General features: G+C 46.6%; 4 protein-coding genes across 4 annotated transcripts; all 4 read right to left on the bottom strand.

The window, feature by feature from the left end:
• Positions 1–210: 210 nt before the first annotated feature.
• Positions 211–2,828, bottom strand: LOC127782696 (uncharacterized). The gene has a single exon (XM_052309963.1). It carries the CDS (start codon positions 2,550–2,552, stop codon positions 612–614), a length of 1,941 nt encoding a protein of 646 aa, XP_052165923.1. The 5' UTR covers positions 2,553–2,828; the 3' UTR covers positions 211–611.
• A 2,613-nt stretch (positions 2,829–5,441) lies between these two features.
• Positions 5,442–6,366, bottom strand: LOC127782651 (chaperone protein dnaJ 11, chloroplastic-like). Its single transcript, XM_052309920.1, has one exon. It carries the CDS (start codon positions 6,180–6,182, stop codon positions 5,742–5,744), a length of 441 nt encoding a protein of 146 aa, XP_052165880.1. The 5' UTR covers positions 6,183–6,366; the 3' UTR covers positions 5,442–5,741.
• Positions 6,367–9,859: 3,493 nt separating this feature from the next.
• On the bottom strand, positions 9,860–12,491 carry LOC127782183 (E3 ubiquitin ligase BIG BROTHER-related-like). The gene is made up of 7 exons (XM_052309257.1): positions 12,174–12,491; positions 11,768–12,077; positions 11,552–11,646; positions 10,853–10,894; positions 10,630–10,751; positions 10,452–10,560; positions 9,860–10,205 (listed from the first exon to the last, which is right to left on the bottom strand). Exons 1-7 carry the CDS (start codon positions 12,348–12,350, stop codon positions 10,152–10,154), a joined length of 909 nt encoding a protein of 302 aa, XP_052165217.1. The 5' UTR covers positions 12,351–12,491; the 3' UTR covers positions 9,860–10,151.
• Positions 12,492–13,615: 1,124 nt separating this feature from the next.
• LOC127782184 (uncharacterized) lies at positions 13,616–17,544 on the bottom strand. Its single transcript, XM_052309258.1, has 6 exons — positions 17,144–17,544; positions 15,416–15,615; positions 14,862–15,002; positions 14,697–14,777; positions 14,023–14,147; positions 13,616–13,948 (listed from the first exon to the last, which is right to left on the bottom strand). Exons 1-6 carry the CDS (start codon positions 17,364–17,366, stop codon positions 13,900–13,902), a joined length of 819 nt encoding a protein of 272 aa, XP_052165218.1. The 5' UTR covers positions 17,367–17,544; the 3' UTR covers positions 13,616–13,899.
• Between the last annotated feature and the right edge of the window lie 1,702 nt (positions 17,545–19,246).

Raw genomic sequence — 19,246 nt, 5'->3', positions numbered from 1 at the left:
TGGGATTTTTTTTTTTGTTGAGAACTATTCAATAAGGATGACTAGCAATAGAATGCTGTGTGATAAAATTGAATTCTAGATGGACATCCTGCAAGCAATGAAGCAAGAAAGTTCCAACTTTCCAAGTGTTTAACTACAGGACATATGATCCAAAAGAGCTGAACATATTCAAAGTTAACTTGTCAAGCACAACAAAAATAAAACGCAGGCATCAAAATTGAGAATCTTCCAGTAAATGATTGAACTTTTTAATATACATCAAGTATCAGGGTGAAATGAGAGTACAAGATGCTAAACTCCAAAGGCCAAAGCTATACATGCAAACCAGTCATCATTAGTCACCACCAAGGGATACATACGTCAACAAGGAACACCAACCCCCCTACAAAAACCATTTGATGCCCGGGACAAAATCAATCTCTTCCAACCAAACATGGAATCCAACTGATTGCATCAACAATTCAATTCAAGTCAACCAAAAAACACCTGAATATATATACAGTAGTCAGCTGGTTGATGCAACGAAGACGACGACGACGAAGAAGAAGCCGGTCCATCATCTTGGTAGTATCATCCTACATGTGCCTCTTTCTGCATCAAAACCGTGCATCTCAGTAGTAACCTTTTGCCCCTCTGGATTGGTAGAGCTCCATTCTAATCTTGGCCTCCAGCAACAAGTTCTCGATCAATGGATCTTGCACCATGGCCGCTTGCTTTGATGCCCACTCGAGCAAGGTGAGGATCTCCGCTTGCACGAGCTCCTCGTTGTCGGGGACGTTGTGCGCAATGTAGCACACGAGGAGGAGCGCGGCGATCTGGACGGCCTGCTCGGCGAAGTAGACGAGCTGGACGAGGTGCTTGGCGCCGCCATGGTGGATGATCGCCTTGGAGTGGTCGACATGGAGGTAGTTCTCCGTGCAGGCGAACTTGGTGAGCGCGACGGCCGCCTCCCGGCTGACGTCGGCTTCCCTCTCGTCGAGGAGGTTCACCAATGGCCCGATGATCCGGGTCTCGGTCGCCCGGAAGGTTCTGGAAAGGCAGCCGAGCGAAATGATGCATGGGATGAGGAGCTCGTCGTAGTCGGCCTTGTGGACGACGCGGAGGAGCTGGTCGACGACGGCGCGGGCGGCGGGGGATGTCGGCTTGAATGCCGATCGCCGGAGGTCGGCGTTCTGCTCGGCGACCAGGCAGATCTCCATGAGCGCCATGGCCGAGTTGTACCGCACGTCGTCGACGCCTTTCTCGAGGAGGACGGAGAGGCAGAGCAGCGCCCTGGACTCGGTGATGTTCTTGCACACGGCCGCGTTGCCCATGGCGAGCTGCCACAGCGCCTTGGCGGCGTTGGCCTTGAGGTAGGCTTTCGTCTCCGGGTCCTCGAACTCCCGCGCCTTGGTGCTCGTCCCGGACAGCGACGCGTTGTGCTGCTTCGTCCCGGCGACGGTGCCGCCGACGCTGACGCTGCTGCTCGAGGTCGTCCCGGTTCCTGCTGATCCTGCGCCTGCGCCGCTCGAGCTGGCGGCGCCGCCTCCGGTGGGCTTGGCCGCCATGGCGGTGGTGGTGGTGGTGGTGGCGGCGGCGTGGTCGACGGCGTCTAGCGCGTCGTGGTGGTGCGAGGAGGAGGTGGAGCCGTTGTTCTTCTTGTCCATGAGGACGGTGTGTATGGACATCTTGGAGGCGACGGCGTACTTGGAGTGCTCCTGGACGGTCTCGAAGGCGAGGTGGGAGACGAGGAGGCGGATAACGTTGCTCTGGAGGAAGGCGTCCTGGCATTTGGGGTGGTTGGTGGCGAGCTCGGAGACGGCCCAGGCGACCATCCCTTGCACCTTCATGGGTGCGTCCTTGAGGATCTTGGCGAAGGCGGTGCAGACGCCGGCGAGGACCATGAGCTCGACGCACTCGGGGTCGCGGCCGAGGAGGCCGATGGCGAGGGCGGCGGTCTCCTGGCCCTCGGAGGAGCCCTCCTTGATGAGGCGGAGCAGCGGGGGGACGCCGTCCTCCTCGATGATGAGCCTGCCGTAGCGGTCGTTGTCGCGGGCGAGGGAGACGATGCTGGCGGCGGCGTCGGCGCGCGCCTCCGGGTTGCCGGTGTAGAGGACGGCGATCTGCTCCCAGATGAGGAAGAGGATGGGCTCGTTCTGGGCGATGGGGGGGAGTCCGATGTGGTCGTCGTCGAGGTCGTCGGCGTTGGAGTAGTTGGAGACGCGGAGGATCCAGGAGAGGTCGCCGAGGGAGTTGTCGAGCTGGTTGGAGGTCTTCTTGAAGGAGCCCGCGGGGATGATGGTGAAGACGCGGCGGATGAGGCCGTGGCCGCGGCAGCGGTCGAGGAGGGCGGCGGCCTTGTCGAGGGCCTTGCCGGTGTCGTCGAGGATGCGGCGGGCGGGGCGCTCGTAGAGGTCGGCGCGGGCGGCCTGGCGGAGGAGGGAGGCGAGGCGCTCCACCTTGGCCTTGAGGTCGAGGCACTCCTGCCGGCACGTCTGCGCCTCCTCCGCCCACTTGATCACCTGCTCCGCCAACTGGATCGGCCGCGCCAAGATCGCCTTCAGGTCGTCCATCTATGATGATCCCCGCCGACGATCAGCAATGGCGGCGAGACAGGAGGAGGAGGAGCACCTCCTCGGCTTGGGGGGGATTCCGGCCGTGCTCCTCCGGCGGCGGCGGCGGAGAAACCGGCGGGCGGTGGGGGTGGGATCGCTAATTGGGGGAAGGGGAGCGGCATGTGCATGTGAGGCGAGCGCCGCGCGAGATGTGGATGCCCTGCCATGGATTGCCGCCTTCGGATGGAAAGGGAAGACGAGAGGTTTCCACGCTTTTCGGGGTTTGTATTTCCGATGCCGTTGGATCCCCCACCTCCTCACTATCTCCTACCTCCGCTCTTCTAATTAGCATTTTAGAGTATATTCCCATTGGTAGTTATACTAGAAATTAAGGATTTTTTTCCTCAATTTTAGATATAGATTGTACCAAGGTTTTTTTTAGCATGTTTTTTATAAAAGCCAATCATTGGTTTTAGTAAGAAAACGTTCTTAAAAATGTTGTTGTAAAATACTACCTCCGTTTCAGATTATAAGACTTTCTAGCATTGTCTAGCATTGTCCATATTCATATAGATGTTAATGAATCTAAGTATATAATAATTTATAACCTGAAACGGAGGAAGTATCAAATAGATTTATTTTTCTAATTTATAATAATTAAAACTCAACAAATTATGCGTTAATGGTTTTCTCATTTTACGTGATCTTACTTGATACAGTCTCCATCTCTTGCGAACCGGGCTTATTGAAACGGATTATTTTCTCCATGCTTCAGAAAAAATATGTTTTTCTTTTAGAACTTTTTACTTGTTTCTTAAAATATTTAATTTTTCCTATAATAAAGTAGATAATCCTCTTGATAATCTAAATAAAATGGCTCCGAGTAATTTTACATGTAGTTAGATTTCCAGACACTATACCTTATACCTCATAGATACGAGCACGACTCTTAACTTTTGGTTTCATGGATACAATTGGATTTGATGTTACAAATAATTCATACAATTGTATTTTCTATACAATAGATTTTTAAAGTTTACTTAGATCTTGTATACAATTGTGAGCTTTATATCCATGGAAACATGTATTCCTTCATCTACAATTGTGTAAATCATTTTTTGCCTTTAAAATTTGATAATTTCTAGATCCTCGAGAGCGGACAATGACATTCATTTTCGATAACAGATCCAACAAATGCTTGCTACAATGGCTCTTTCATTTGTTGTCTTTCTCGTAGGTTAGTAGCCAAGGCATGTCTAACGTGAGATATCATGTCCTACTCTTTTCTCCTATTTAATTAACTCTATGCAAATCAATAGAAACCTATCCTACATCTACATGGCAGCAAAATAACTATACATAAACACTATCCTATCCGTGTGACATCGAAGCAAAGTGGATCCCGCTTTTCTCCACCATACTGTATACTGTGTAATTTTCATAAGAACTTTCTGCACGTGAATTTTCTATAAAACTATTTTCATAAACAATTAACAATGTGATTTCATTTGGCCACCGCCATCGAAACGGATTGAGACAGCTCCCTCCTCTTCTTGTTCGACCACTGCTATCGGTGTAGATCTGGGTGACTCCCTCCTCGTCCGCTGCCCATGTCGGCGGTGGCATCTTCCCGATGATGGCCTCCAAGTTCCTCCATTCTGATCTCTCAAATTGTCATCCTTTCTTCCAACTTGTTGGACTACACGAATTGGTTTCTCTCTCCTAGAGCCACCGCTTCTTCTGCAAGCTCTTCTGACACACTGCAAAACCACTCCTCCCCTCCACGATGGCATCCAAACCTTACGTGGAGGCTGAGACTGCACGTTGGACATGGCCTAACAAGTCGTTCTCGTCCACAGGAAAACGCCCATGGATGTAATGCATCATGCACGATCACTCTCTTTAAACCTTGCGATCCAAAAAGGAGAAAAAAAGATCGTGTCATGTTGACTTGAATCACACCCAAGTCCTGTATATTGAAACTACAAGTTGGTGTTCTATCTGAGTTGCCGCAGAAGGGAACAGAAATACAGAATCACTGAAGAAGATAGAAATACAGAATCACCGAATATAATTATACAGTAGATTGGTTCATGTCAACCAATCTATTACTCCATCCGTCTCACAATATAAGGGATTTTGAGTTTTTGTTTGCAACGTTTGACCACTTGTCTTATTCAAATTTTTTTTGCAAATATAAAAAACGAAAAGTTGTGCTTAAAGTACTATAGATAATAAAGTAAGTCACAAATAAAATAAATAATAGTTTCAAAAATTTTTGAATAAGACGAGTGGTCAAACGTTGCAAGCAAAAACTCAAAATCCCTTATATTAAGAGACGGAGGGAGTAGTACATATCTGGTCAACATAACACTGTGGGTGTGTTTGGATAATGGGAAATAGGGGGTGGGATTGGGATTGGGAAATAAATGAAGGGTTAGATTAAATAAATGAGGGAGAATGAATGGTTAGGATTTAAAGATGTGTTGGAAATCATTTCCCTTTTCCATTTGCCAAACACCACCTGTAAGAATAAGATTCTCTAAAGATTCTTCAGGGCAGACAGTGTAGTGTTACGTTTTCTGAATGGTTGCCTGCCCTGCCCGGAAGAACATCAACACAGACAGGTTGATGTTTTTCCATGGAACACAAGCTTATGACAATTTGAAGGCGCCAATCGTAATATTCATATTGTTGTTCCCTCAAAAAAAATATTTATATTTTTGCAGACTTTCCAGGCCTTCCATCCACCAATCGGCGATGTTCCCTGTGTTCGCTGCCGTTGAATAAAACAACTCGTCTGCCTCGTCGTCATCCAGCCATCCACGTTCTAGAACAAAAGGCTAGCCAAAGTCGTCGGCATATCTCGCCAGAATGGAAAGAACGATACGAATCGAACACAAGAAGAAGAAGAATAAGCAGAGGCAGGGCATGCATTTTCCTTCAAACCTCGCGTCTAAACACGCTAGTACAATACAGTAGTAAGCTTACTACATATTCACAGTACATGATGATGATTGGGTTAATTCTGGATTCCTAATACGCTACCTAGTCTCAATTTTACATTTTACATTCATACACAAGGGATCGATGCGAGGAGGAAGATTTTACTTTTTTTTACATAGGCAGGCATGGGTGATCACCGTAACTAAAAATTTGTGAGGTGAGCGGCCATGGCCGTGAAGAGACAGAAATCGCGTGTGTGCGCTACCAGCACTGGTCGGTCTCCCAGGTGCGGCGTGGGCGGCGGCCGTACCAGCGCGGCGCGGCGGCGGGAGCCGCCATCGTCCGGTGGTGCGCGCCGCGCGCCATGGAGGCGACGGCGACGACGTCGCGGTCGTAGCGCGCGCGGCTGTCGGGGTCGGAGAGCGTGGCGTAGGCGTCGTGGAGCCTGACGAAGTCGTCGGCCCCGGCGCTGGCGGCCACGTCGGGGTGCCGCTCCCGCGCGAGGCGCCGGTACGCCGCCTTGATCTCCCGCACCGTGGCGCCGGCACGCAGCCCCAGCACGTCGTACAGCGTCCCCGCCGGCACCGGCGCAGGAGCCACGGCCACCGCGCACCGGACCTTCCTTGCCCGGTACGACCCAACCGCCGCTGCCGGTGGCGGCTTGGGCGCGAAGGCGATCCCCACAGAAGGCGCAGAAATCATGAGAAGGAAGGAAGAGAGGAATGGTGGGCAAGAAGCAGATCTGGGAAGACGGAGAGGGGAATTGGAAAGCTTTTATCTAATACAAGATGTGGAAAAAGGAAGAAGGAGAGGAGGCAGGTGAGACGTCGTTGGTTGGCACCCGCGGATTGTGTTGGATTTCGGGGTGGAATCGCCGGTGGTTTAGTGGTATTTTAAGGCGGGTTTGGCGATAGGATCGTTGCTTGGGTGGTAGTCAGCATCCGGTTGCGTCGACTTGGGTAGTAGTGCTCTTTTCTTTGAACATGAAAATAAAGATTAAGATTTTTACGTAAAACGATATGATATTAATGTACGATTAATTAAGTTTTAATTATTATAGACTTAAAAAATAGATTAATATGATATTTTAGAATAATTTTTATATAGAAAGTTTTTGTATGAAACACAGCTTAGAAAGCGTGTGTTGTGAATATCATTATCTTCGTCCAACGCGTGATGAAGAAATGAAGGAGACATTGGTGCATGCGTCGCTGTCCGCTTCCAAATCCCAAATTGAGCATTTTTTTTTTCTCCGGTGGCCGCAGATAGATTCTGTGGGTGCAGGCTGCGTCCGACTCTGGGCGTCTGGCCCCCCGGTTGATGGGAGGATTCGGATTCTTTGCATTATTTCCTTCCTGCCCACCACGGTTTGTTTGGCGCGCGCACGCTGATTCCGCCCGCCGTCTCTCTCTGTCGCTGCTCTCCAAGTCCGACACGACTAGGGATGGCAATTGTACCCGTTTGCCCGTTTACCCGTGGATAAAAACCCTATTAGGATTGGGTTGTTCTCCATTTTATACCCATGGGTATTTTATTGGGTTAAAAGTTATGCCCGATGGGTAAATGGGCATGGGTATTGGTAATCACTACCCATGCCCGCTTTGCCCGTTTACCCGCGAAATCTAACTTACATGTAGGCTAGAAGCAAAATCCACTAGAATACATAAGCCACGTTCTTTGTTTTCTACGGTTTCCCTTTTATTTCACTTATTATCTCTCCCTCTTACTCTATCACCGTCAGAGGAGAGACACCACACCGAGGCAGAGAATATTTGATGTTTTAAGTTCGATATCGAACTTAGAAGCTTGTAGACTTTTTGTTCCACTACTTTTGTTGTGGCGGGTAAACGGGCACGCCCGCGGGCACAAGGCGCGCGCGGGCGATGGGCATGGGCAACCATCCTTACCCGTCATGTAGCAATGGGTATACCCACGGGCAAAAATAATCTTATGGGCATGGGTATAGGTAGGCACTACCCGTACCCGTCGCGCCCGGTTGCCATCCCTAGACACGACCCGCGCGCCGCGGCCGACCACCACCATCACTCGCTCCTTGCAAAGTTGCTGTAGCTCTCGGACAGCTCGCCCCATCAGCACAAAAGTCAGCTACTACTAAACTTCTACTACTACTGGTTTCTTCCTTTTTTGATAGGGAGAAGTTTAGCAGGCCGGGCCGCACTTCGTTCACGCGGGCTGGTGATATAGGACCGAACAAGTATGGTTGTATTGTACCAAATGTCACTCTTCAGAGCCACTGCATTGTTCAGTCAGGCCCAACAGATAGCACAAGTATGTTACTACCTAGTGCACCGTTAAAATGGGCTATTTTAGTTTTTTTTTTTGCCTTTGCTTCGAATAAGTTACTATATTATTACAGAGTTTATTGGTCAAAACGACTGCGTTTTTTTCATAAATAAATACAGTCCAATGAAAGCAAGAAAATTAACTGGAAATAGGCTAAATTTTGAGATGACAACATACTGCTAAGGGCTTATTCGTTTCAAAGGAATTGCAAAGGAAAAACATAGGAATAGGAATATGTTTTAAAATACCATATCATAGGAATGCACCATAGGAAAACTTTAGGAAAGTTTTCCTTTCCTCCATATTTGAAGGAAAAGCATAGGAAAAAATAATCCACTCCAATCTAATATTTGTATTTCTTTGGTTGGTTTGCTCAACCAACATAGGAAAAATTCTTGTGTTTTTCAATCCATAGGTTTGCACATGTATTCCTATAGTATTCCTACATTTTTTATATTCCTACGTTTTAAAAATTCTGTGAACCGAACGAGCCCTAAATCTTTATCTATAGTTGACGAAAATCTACATATAATCGGATATCGCGCACTGCGCACATCGAACTGAAGCGGACGATGCTACAAAAAGTGTCAACGAGAAGTAGGTGAACTTCACAGCACGTTACAATTCGTTGCGGTAACAGTATATGCTACACCGTTCAAACGTGCTCATCTGCACCTGCCTGTTCTGTCTAGGACAACGAAATTTCTTTCCAAGACAGTGCGGTCTTCTAGAAGATGCTACAGTAAGTGCCAACAAAAATGTTGCCATCCAAACATCAAAGTATGGAACTTATAGAAAAAAAATTGAAAATATACTTTTATTTTTCATATTTTGCATTTATATACATGTCTGAGATTAATTTGCAAAAATATACCCAATCCACAGGATGGTTGCGTGGGAGCGCCGGTCCCGCAGGCCGGGGATGCGATACCGCACCGGTCCCGCAGGATAGGCGAACAGCACCACGGGTTGTTTGCGTCACGGTGCGGACCCGCCGAGCTAGAGCGCTCCCGCATATTGGATGCACGGGACCGTCGCTCCCGCACGCACATCGTTTCCTAAATTGTGAATACATGTCCCGCACGGAAAACGGAACAGTACATCACACATGATTAATTAATTATTAGTTATTTTTTTTTCAAAAATGGATCAATATGATTTTTTTAGCAACTTTCGTATATCAACTTTTTACAAAAAATACACTGTTTAACAGTTTGAAAAGCGTGCGCACGAAAAACAAAGGAGATGAGTTGGAAAAATTAGAGGAATAAACTCACGTAACCGGAGCGCTCCCGCATAGCGGATGTGCGGAACCGGCCCCTCTCTCGTATTCCGAATGCGCGGGACCGCCGCTCCCTCATGGATGTTGTTTCCTAAATTGTGAATACATGTCCCACACAGAAAACGGAGCAATAAATTAGCACGTGATTAATTAATTATTAGTTGATTTTTTTAAAAAAAAGGATCAATATGATTTGTTTGAGCAACTTTCATATAGAAACTCTTTTGCAAAAAATGCACCGTTTAGTCATTTGAAAAGCCTGCGTGCGAAAAACAAAAGAGATGATTTGGAAAAATTAGGAAATAAGACACGGAACCGGAGTGACCACGGGACCGGCTTCGGTACCGCGCGTTGGAGCCGTGGGACCGCGCCGTTCTGCGGTACCGCCGCGCTCCGCGGTAACTTTTTTTTTTTGCAAAAAATGCACCGTTTAGTCATTTGAAAAGCGTGCGTGCGAAAAACAAAAGAGATGATTTGGAAAAATTAGGAAATAAGACATAGAACCGGAGTGACCACGGGACCGGCTTCGGTACCGCGCGTTGGAGCCGTGGGACCGCGCCATTCTGCGGTACCGCCGCGCTCCGCGGTAACGACTCGGTCCCGCAGTCCAGCTATGCGGGACCGGCTCAGTTGCTCATCCCAGTTCCGCGCGACCGGCTCGAGTATGTGGTTCGCCCTCGCTCCCGCATAACCAATCCGCGGGTTAGGTATATTTTTGCAAATTAATCTCAGACGTGTATATAAATGTAAAATATGAAAAAGAGAGAGTATATTTTCAAAAAAATTTCGGAACTTATAGGCTACAACAGGCCTCAGGCCACCAGAAGACTATAAATTAATTGCTTTGAATTTGAATGATGCAACCATGTAATAACTATTTCACATCTAATCAAATCATACATGGGCGACAATGAGCGTCTTAACCACGACCCAATGTAGCGGCATGGCAAAGGAAGCACACAAGTACAGAGACCTGAACAATCCACCAGCTCCTGATGCTTCCATTTCACCGATGACAGAAAGTATCAAGCTGCCGCTACTTCTTTTAAATTATACGCCCATAATGGCTACAATATGTAGTGATGTCATGCCCGGGTGTCCTGTGAAGTAGGAACTTCAGCACTGCACATAGGGCATACCTGCAAAGCAATCAAGGAAATTTATCACCTTTCGGAAATGAAAATGCTTTCTCCAATAAACCTAAACTGCTCCCGTTATTGGGTGCATTGAACATGCCAAATGATGTATCTTCATAGTCAGGTGGCAAAAGAAAAACATTGATTCAATATCTGACAAGGAATAGGGATGTAGGGTTCATAAGCCGTTGCTTTCATTCATCAAGGGGTTGGTGGATATGAAGACTGGAGATGCTGTTAATTATATACCTTATTTAATTGCAGCCATTGGTTTATGCATTCAGAATGGTATGAATGCTTGCAAGGAAGTGCAACCAATGATTCACCTTCCTCAAATTCCACACGGCAAATAACACATCTGCAAATTAGTTTCATTTATCAGTACAGTGCCGGTTACTTCTAAAAAAGGGGGGAGATATTAACATACTGTTCCATGTTGCCGTCTTGCTTATCTTGTGCTCGATAAGTTATTGAAGGTAATGAAGCAAGCGTATCAGCAGAGAGGCCTCTGCTTTCCGTACCAACTACTTCACCCAATGCAACCAGCTCCTAAGAACACCAACATTAAATTTTAGTAGCAGATCCTGAAGCTTTAGATGTGTACCAAATGCAGACAGTACCGGTCTTTTTTAAGGGAACAAACAACTTACCTCATAAGAATATTCATCTGGATCAACATCTTCCCATGCATCCTAAAGTCAGAAGTAAATAAAAAAGTCAGACAATAGCTTTATTCTTGGAAGACTTCAGGAAAACAAGACCACGGCATTAAGAAAAGTGCAAATTGCTCCTAGTTGGGTACATTTTAAGCCATTACCCCCCCCCCCCCAACACACACACACACACACACCCCATCCCAATTCTCACATACAGGAATTGGCATTAAATTTCCATTTTCAAATGAACAATAGTATACTTATTTGCAAGCATCAGAATCTGATCAGCAAAAGCAGCAGGAAAAGTCAGTTCCCAAATTATAATTTGAGTATCTAGAAATGGAAATGGACGGACAAAGGTGATACCGTGCCATTGAGTTCAACAAACCTGTATCGCTTTTAACATAAGTAGCACAGCTTCTAACTTCTATATACAGGAAAAGAATGTAGTATATATGCCATTACCATATTAGTTCGATATGCACCTAAAATATTCACCTACCCATTCTGAAGAATGGGACTACATACAGATGGGTATACTTGAATTTCTCCCATAATAATCCAAAAGTTACCCTCCCTTTCTCCTTGTCTCTCGGAATCCAAATTATTCATTGAACGGTTGCATGATAAGCATGGAACAATGAATTGGAGATATCGTGCATTCCAAACTCATGAAATGGAAGAAAATGTCACCTGTGGATCATCCCCGTCTTCATCTTCATCATCATCATCATCGTCATCATCCTCATCATCATCAACATCGTCATCATCATGGTCCATCACTCGCCCTACAAAACAACAACAACAACAACAACAACAACAACTGTAAGCTACACACAAAAATGAAATAAAACTGTGAAAGGAAGAAAAAAAAAGGATGGGGGATAAAATTCTCCCTTGTGCACTCACAATCACTGAGGCCCGCGAGCGCCATGAGGCGGCCGGCGACCTCGCGCTCCTCGGCGTCCTGCAGCGCCCGCGCGAAGGCCTCGTCGTCCTCGTACCGCGCGGGGTCCAACTCAGCCGGGTCACCGGCGGCGTCTGCGTCTGCGTCGGCCACCTCCTCGTCCTCATCCAGCGCCTCCCCGTCGCCGTCCCCGTCCCCATCCTCGTCCTCAAAATCGCTCCCCTCCCCTTCCTCGTCAAACTCGTAGCTCCCACCATCGGAGGCCGCGTAGTCGCCGCCGTGGTGCGCGCTGAGCATCATGTACGCCCTCTCCTGCGCCGACAAAAAGAAAAAATAACACGGATAAGCCAAACCCCCCCGACCGTGGTGAAGCAGCGAGATCCCGAGGCGGCGGCGTACGGCTTTTACCTGCTCCTGGAGGACGCGGGCGAGGGCGAGGTCGGCCTCCTCCTGGGTGAGGCTGGTGAAGGGCCGTCTCCCCGCCGCCGCCGCCGCGGAGTCATCGGGTGGAGCTGCGGCGGTGGGAGGGTTGGGGGTAGGGTTTTGGTCGGCGGCGGCGGCGGTGGTATCCTTGGCGGCGTCCATGGGAGGAGGGATCGGAGAAGGGGGGAAGTGGTGGTGGGAGACAAGGAGAAATGGTGGAGAAGGAAAAGCGAGGCGGTGGCGGCGTGGCGTGGGTGAACGTTAAGCAAGCGAAGCGCACGCACGCGGTGGTGGTGGGCTGGGATGGTTTAAGTAAAAGAGGAAAAGGACGAGGCGAACAGAGGTAACCGTTTCCGTGTTTCAGCTTTGGAACGGCAGTCCAGCACCCCGAATCTACCTGACCTCAGTTTAGGATGTAAACGCAGCCAGCATGGGCATGGCAGGTCGGTTCCGTTTGGGTCCCACAGGTCAGCCTCTTTGGTGAACTTCTCTTACAAATGGCCCCATCATCGTGGAAATAAGCGAAACGACATATTTACAAATGAAAAGTAATTTATGAATAAAACTTTTATATACATGTTCTTGGCAATCTAATAAAAATAAAGGCTGAAAAATAAACTTCCATAAAAAAAAAACCTCAAAATCAGGTTCAATTCAAGATTAAAAATTCAAATTTTGACTGATAAGTATAAGTATAAACGAAAAGATGTACGAAGACTCCTTTTGGTGAACTTATGTAGGTTCATTTTGGATTATTTAAGGAGGGTAACAAATCAGCAATCTTGTTTGGAGTCTCATGAATAACTCTGTTTCGTTTCTAACTCTACCCTACCAAAAATGACATTTTGGTAGTGCAAGGCATAAGAAAAAAAAAAAGAACAGCCCGTAATCCAGCTTTGCTTATGCCCATATGTATTGGCAAACCATATAAAAGTTTCATATGGAGCATAACTTTTTCATACGGAAAAAGAAAAACGAAAGGCAAAGGATATTCTTGATTTGGGGAAATAGCTCACGGAACGGAACGCAATAGAAGTTGTTGAATAGGAATTCTATGTTGCTTAGCCGGTGGGCGAAGAGAGAAGCAGGCGGCATGATCACGGCAAGCAAGGCATGCTGCTGCGGCGGCGGCCAACCTCGTTTCTTCTTTCTTGCACGGATGCGGCGTGTGCCATTGATGCTTTTTCTTGAGGTGTTCCAAGTGAAATGTTAAAGGTACAGTAGAGAACAAACTATACGTGCAAAGTCTTCCATGGCCTGCCTTGCTGCTTCACCCAATGTTCGTATGCAATTGCAATTTGCTTGACTGATTCAGCCTCTAGCACAAATGGGCCAACAGTAGTTGCTGTTTCCTAGTTTTTGTATGGTCTCTGATGTCACGTGGGTTTGCTTCTGGCCCATCATAGATGCTGACTAGAGAGTTCTGCTAGATAAACAAACTTTGCACACCAACAGCAGGAGGTGATCAATAACGAGATCCAAATTAGGGGAACTGTCTTGGTCTATCTATTGGGGCCTGCGACAACTGATCGTATGATAAAAGCTAAGTAGTTAAAAACTAGTCTCTAGATTTCATCACGGTCTCTGGTAGGTACATTTTTCACATGAGCAATTTGTAACTGAAAAAAATTATCAAGCAAACAAGGCTCTGGTATCCGACGATGTACTAAACGTGCACAAAGCCCATAACATGTTGCATCCTGCTGCATTTTTACACCACTCCAGACGGAAGTCGAAGGACAAGTTGCCCACCAAAAACACTGCAGCAAAAGATCACTGGTTAGCCAATCTTCACAATTTTGCCTTGATGACGGTAAAAGGTAGATTTATGTACCTCTTCACATAGTAGTAGCAGAAATCAGCAAGGATGAACGTCTGAACGATTTCAGAGAGAAGCACCATCGAAGGCCACAGACCATAGCCCAGAGCAGTCAACAAGCGACCACGGGTATCCAAAACCTGCAGATTAGATCACAGCAAATTGATTTAGATGGGCTTGCTAAAAAAAATCCTATTCTGTTTACAGATTAGATCACTACTAATCATGCATCAGAAGTAACAGATTTCTCAAGAATATATACAGCTTAAAATGCAGACATTTACATCCAATATGCAACGGAGTAGAACAGTGTATTCCCTATGATATGATGCATCAGGAATAAGCATGAATGACGATGATACAACAGGAAATACATATCAATTCAAAGATGTTAAGTTCCGCATTGCTTCCAGAAAATCTACCAGCTGCATTGCAGTGAGAGTCTAGATACTCCTGCGTAATAAACTAGAACAAGCAATCAGAGGCGTTGTTTATTTTTCTAACTGCACATTTCGCTTTTCCCCCCTTTATTCTGTTTGGTCGATCTGAGGAGTCTGGAGTGTCAGCTCTCAACCTCCCCTGTTAATGTTACATACTGTAACTGGTCTGAACACCATTTGCATTGGTTCTATGGTCCAAATTTCAAAACTACAACAACACTTAAGGAGGAAGGAGGCTGAGAAAAGAACCTGAAGGACCCAGTGTGCGCAGCTAAGAAACCTTGCAACACCCAATGCAAACACATAATGAGCTGTAAATGGTTCCACAATCTGCACCCCAAAAAGAAACAAAGTAAGAAATTCAGCCACTGGACTGTGCATTGAAGATCATATGTATGTATCTTTAAGATTTACCTTTGTGTTTTGCATCAAACGCAACTGTGGCAGCACTGAAACAGCTTCCAAATAAACACAGAAAGCCCAGGAGATCCTGTTGATGATGTTATGCGATGTTGAAGGATGAACCAGGAGAGCTAGGCCAGCACAAGGTAACACCTGGAATGTAACGTCTAGTAAGATAGCATGTCTAGCAATAAGAAGGGGGCTAACAAGATGAATGATCAAAACAAGTACATAAGCATGTCTGGCAAAAAATAGTTAGCACCCAGAATAGGTGTACAGATCATTGCATTGGTAATGAATACTAGTAAACACATGCAACTGCAATATACAAGCAGGTTATGATCTTGGCGGTGGGAACCTGGAAATTTCAAGTGCTTGAACTATGTCTTTAGTCTAGATCAAGCAGGGGAACATTTATAGAATTTGTGTTTTGAGCAGCTCCAACAGTTATAGTTCACACAATGAAGTCAGAAAGTTTACACAAAACAGAGGGCACCACAAACTTTATGTTTAATAGATTCAAAGAGTTTTTTAGTCTAGACTCTAGAAGCTGATATTGCACTTACCACGTAGTACAATGCAAAATTGTCCTTGTCCAGCATATAAGTTGACCTCAGTTTGAACCGAATCATGTAGATGACAAAGAGAGTAGCTGCTAGTGTAGCTGTATCAAGTATGGTATGGATGTCATACTCCATAACAAAACTGCAGTACAGCCTAACAGCCAGAAATAGTGCTGTTAAATCCTGAGACTTGAGTGAGAGTCCTGCAGTAATTTAGAAGGTTTAAACAAATTAGAGCATGAGTTACATAAATGTAGGAATTAAATGAAGAGAGTAACAAAAGGGACAATTAAAAAGGTCCCAGAGTTGGGGAAGGGGGTATGAGGGGTGAGAGGAAATTCATCTTGCAATTGTAATTTTCAACATGCGATTCTATACCAGTCTACTCCCTGTCATTCAAGCAGTTAATTCATCTTATTTTATTTTTTGAGAAAGGGAGGCACCTCCGTTTTCATTAACGAAAACACCAACATTACAGAAGTCCTTAAACTGCATGCAGTTAATTCATTTTGATGCATATTAAATAAAATAATTGGTCTATCCTCAATAAAAACTGGGAAGTGAATGCAGCATCCACTATCTAAAAAACTTACCTGATTACCATACAATTTCCACTTTCAAACAAGTGATTTTACAGCTTGCTAATGCATGCAGATAAACAGCTGTACTGATGTAGTGAAAACCAGTTCGGTTAAAAACTTAGAATACAATAGACCAATTGGGATTTTGCTATTCTCTTTCCACTCAAGAAGCAAGAACAACCAAGTTGCCAGAAAGCAATCATAAATTCCAAGCAATTATGCTTTTGGAAAGCAATGGAATTATGAGATGGACCATATCTTGGTAAGTTAATTGCCTAATATTTTAATGTCAGAATCACCATCTTTATACCCCCTTCTTAAATTCTTCATTTGCACAACCAAGCACTCAGACATAATATGTTTTCAGAAAGTAAAGCACGAAAGGAGATGGAAAACAACAAGTTCCATGACAGAGAAAGGCGTTCTAGTAGGGACTGAAGCAGCACCACCAATCTAAACACCATAATCTATGCGCCGTCCACCAGGAGATGACATACTCCCTCCAACAAACACTTCAATCAGCTACCTGACAGACCAGTACTGCTCAAAACAAACTCTGCTAGTGCTACCCTACAACACATCTACATATAGAATGTCCACCTCATTACTAGAAAACCTGTAGTTGCATACACAGATGCAGTAAGAATTGCGACCGAGCAAGGTGATTGGATTGAACAAGCAAAAAGCTGCTTCCTCAATTTGAGTTTAGAATCACCCAGCAATATCACCACATGACAATCTCACCATGCCAACCTCAGTGTGAACATATAGTGTAAACTTACCACTAACATAGCAATATACAAGTCAGCACAAGTTGCAGGCAGTATTAAAGTGTGGAAACAAAACAGTAAATTCCAAACCTCTCTCGGCTCTCGCTAAATATAACCCAAATTACCCATCTCCGTAAACAAATCAAGTCGAAAATATATATAAAAAAATTAAATACCTCCACGCGAACAGTGAGGAAATTAGCAGTAAATAAGGTGCGTAATAAATAATCTTATCGGAGCGGAAACACATCCAACACACAAACGCAAAACAAGTCACAAAATTATTTCTAAAAAATAGGGATCCGGAGGGGGTGGAATCCAGGGAGCTGTGTGGATCGAGGGGATGACGTCGGGAGGGAAGAAGGGGGGAGGATTTTTACCGGCGCAGGTCTTCTCCTTGGTGAGCTTGTAGATGAGGACTCCGAGGCCGAGCGCGTGGGCGGCCTCGGCGGCGACGAAGAGGTTGTCGTGGTCGTGGACGATGAAGCGGATGAAGACGAGCGCGGCCATCCCGGCGACCACGGCGAGGAACGCCTTGACCTTGGGCGGCTGCCTCCGCACCCAGCTCAGCACCACGGCCACCGGCCTCCTCGACCCCCTCATCTCCGGCTCCTCCTCCTCCTCCTCCTCCTCCTCCTCCTCCTACTCTCCGGAGCCTCTCCGGCCACCCTAGCGCCGCCCGGCGACGGCGAGCACCACCACCGATCGGGGCGAGGCGAGGCGAGCGCGTTGTGTTGCGGCGTGCAGTGCGCGTGAGTGCGTGGGGGTTCTGGTTGGGGAGGAGACGGAGGAGGTGAAGAGCAGTTAAGGCCGTATCGGGTCGGGTTGGGTTGGTGCACCAGTTTGCCCGCGTGGCTAACGCTGTGGATTTCCTTCCGTTTCAGCTCGGATCACGGTAGATTACGATAATCAAAGTGAGGTTTAGTGGTTTATACTATTTTTATACTGTACTGTAGTATATGCCAACTTGCTAAGGGTCTCTGATTGTTTCTTTTTTTTTCATTTAGTTTTTGACAAGGTATGTGATATGGAAGAGATTTTTTTTAACCACTCGCACGAGACGGTGTGATGTTATGTTGATAGAGCATGAAAAATTTTTGATAGAGCATAAAAAAATTATAAGATTACAGCCATCTAAAGTCGTAACCAGGATAAAAAAAATATCACCACCCACACACCGACAGCACCAACACACAGGTCCGGAAGAACCAGAGAAGCCTAGCACCGTACTAGCCGCCGCTAAGCGTGACCGACCACCGCTAGACTAACAAAGGAACACAGAAGAGATCGCCAAAAAAACGCTCTTACAACCAACACAAAGCTCAACTTTATCCTAGAGCGTCCTTGCACCAATTTTTATATTGTTATATACGTGTTCAACGATTATACTAATAAAACTTTAGCCAGAAAAAAATGTTTTAATGCTTTGGTCATGGAGTCATGGTGTGGTTTTGGGGTTACAAAATCCATTAGCTGACCAGAACAACCAACTCGCTAGTGTTCGTGTAGATAGGTACAAGTTGACGAACTGACGAGCGTTTAGATGTGTGGTAGGCCGGGGCAAGCCATCTGATCTGCTGATTCTCTAATAATCTCTACTGTATTGCCTAATCAAGGTCTCCGGTATTTGACCGGCCCGGCACGTATCGTTTATTAATGCGCCTCGTGGAGTGGAGAACGGTGCGTGACCGCGCAGGCCACGACGACGACTTGTGTGAGAAACAACGTATCGCCCGGGGCCTCTTGACCTTGGGTAATGGGTTCCAGCGAGAGGAGAGAAAAAAAACGAAATTCCGGCAGCGAGAATCACGCCTGCACGCCGCCGGGATGGCTCGCCGTACGTCGCCGGCGGCCCCCGCCGCAAAATATATGACCCGTTTCGATCTGGGCCGTTCAGATGAGATCGAGCGGTCCACACTGGGCGTCGTCGCTGGGCAAGACGTGCGGGGCTGTGGGCCCCAGTTTTTATGTGCGGCGAGGGGGTGCGTGGTCCCTACGCAGGCCGTGCAACTGGGCCTCGGCTCCCCACTGTGGCCCCACCCACGTTATCTGACGCGATACGGCCCGCACGTGAGTTACAGCCCATATAGTACGGGCCTGACGTGAATCCCGTTCCGGCCCATCTGCTACGGCCCGCACGGTAGCGCCGAATCCCATTCGGTACGGTGTGTTGGGCTGGCGAATGACCTGTTGTGCATGGGCTGGCTAAGGGGATTGATGGATGAGCTTTAAAAGGAAAACAGTATACTTTGACTCCCTCAACTATGGCCCGAGTATAATTCATGCCCTCCAACACAAAACCAACTATATCAACTATCAAAACTGGTGCCCCTTGGTGATTTGGGAAGCAGTATTGGCTGATGGGGTGGTGTTGATTTAGTCTTCGTCCCACGTAGCTCTAGCCCTAGCGGTTGTCCCTTCTCGTCCTCTTTATCTTCGGCACCGCTACCTTAGCCATCACTGTGATCATCGAGGTTAAAACC

The sequence above is a fragment of the Oryza glaberrima genome, chromosome 8 (genome assembly GCF_000147395.1).
Source record: "Oryza glaberrima chromosome 8, OglaRS2, whole genome shotgun sequence".
In the NCBI taxonomy this organism is placed as follows: Eukaryota; Viridiplantae; Streptophyta; class Magnoliopsida; order Poales; family Poaceae; genus Oryza; species Oryza glaberrima.
This window is presented reverse-complemented; position numbering and strand designations above follow the sequence as displayed.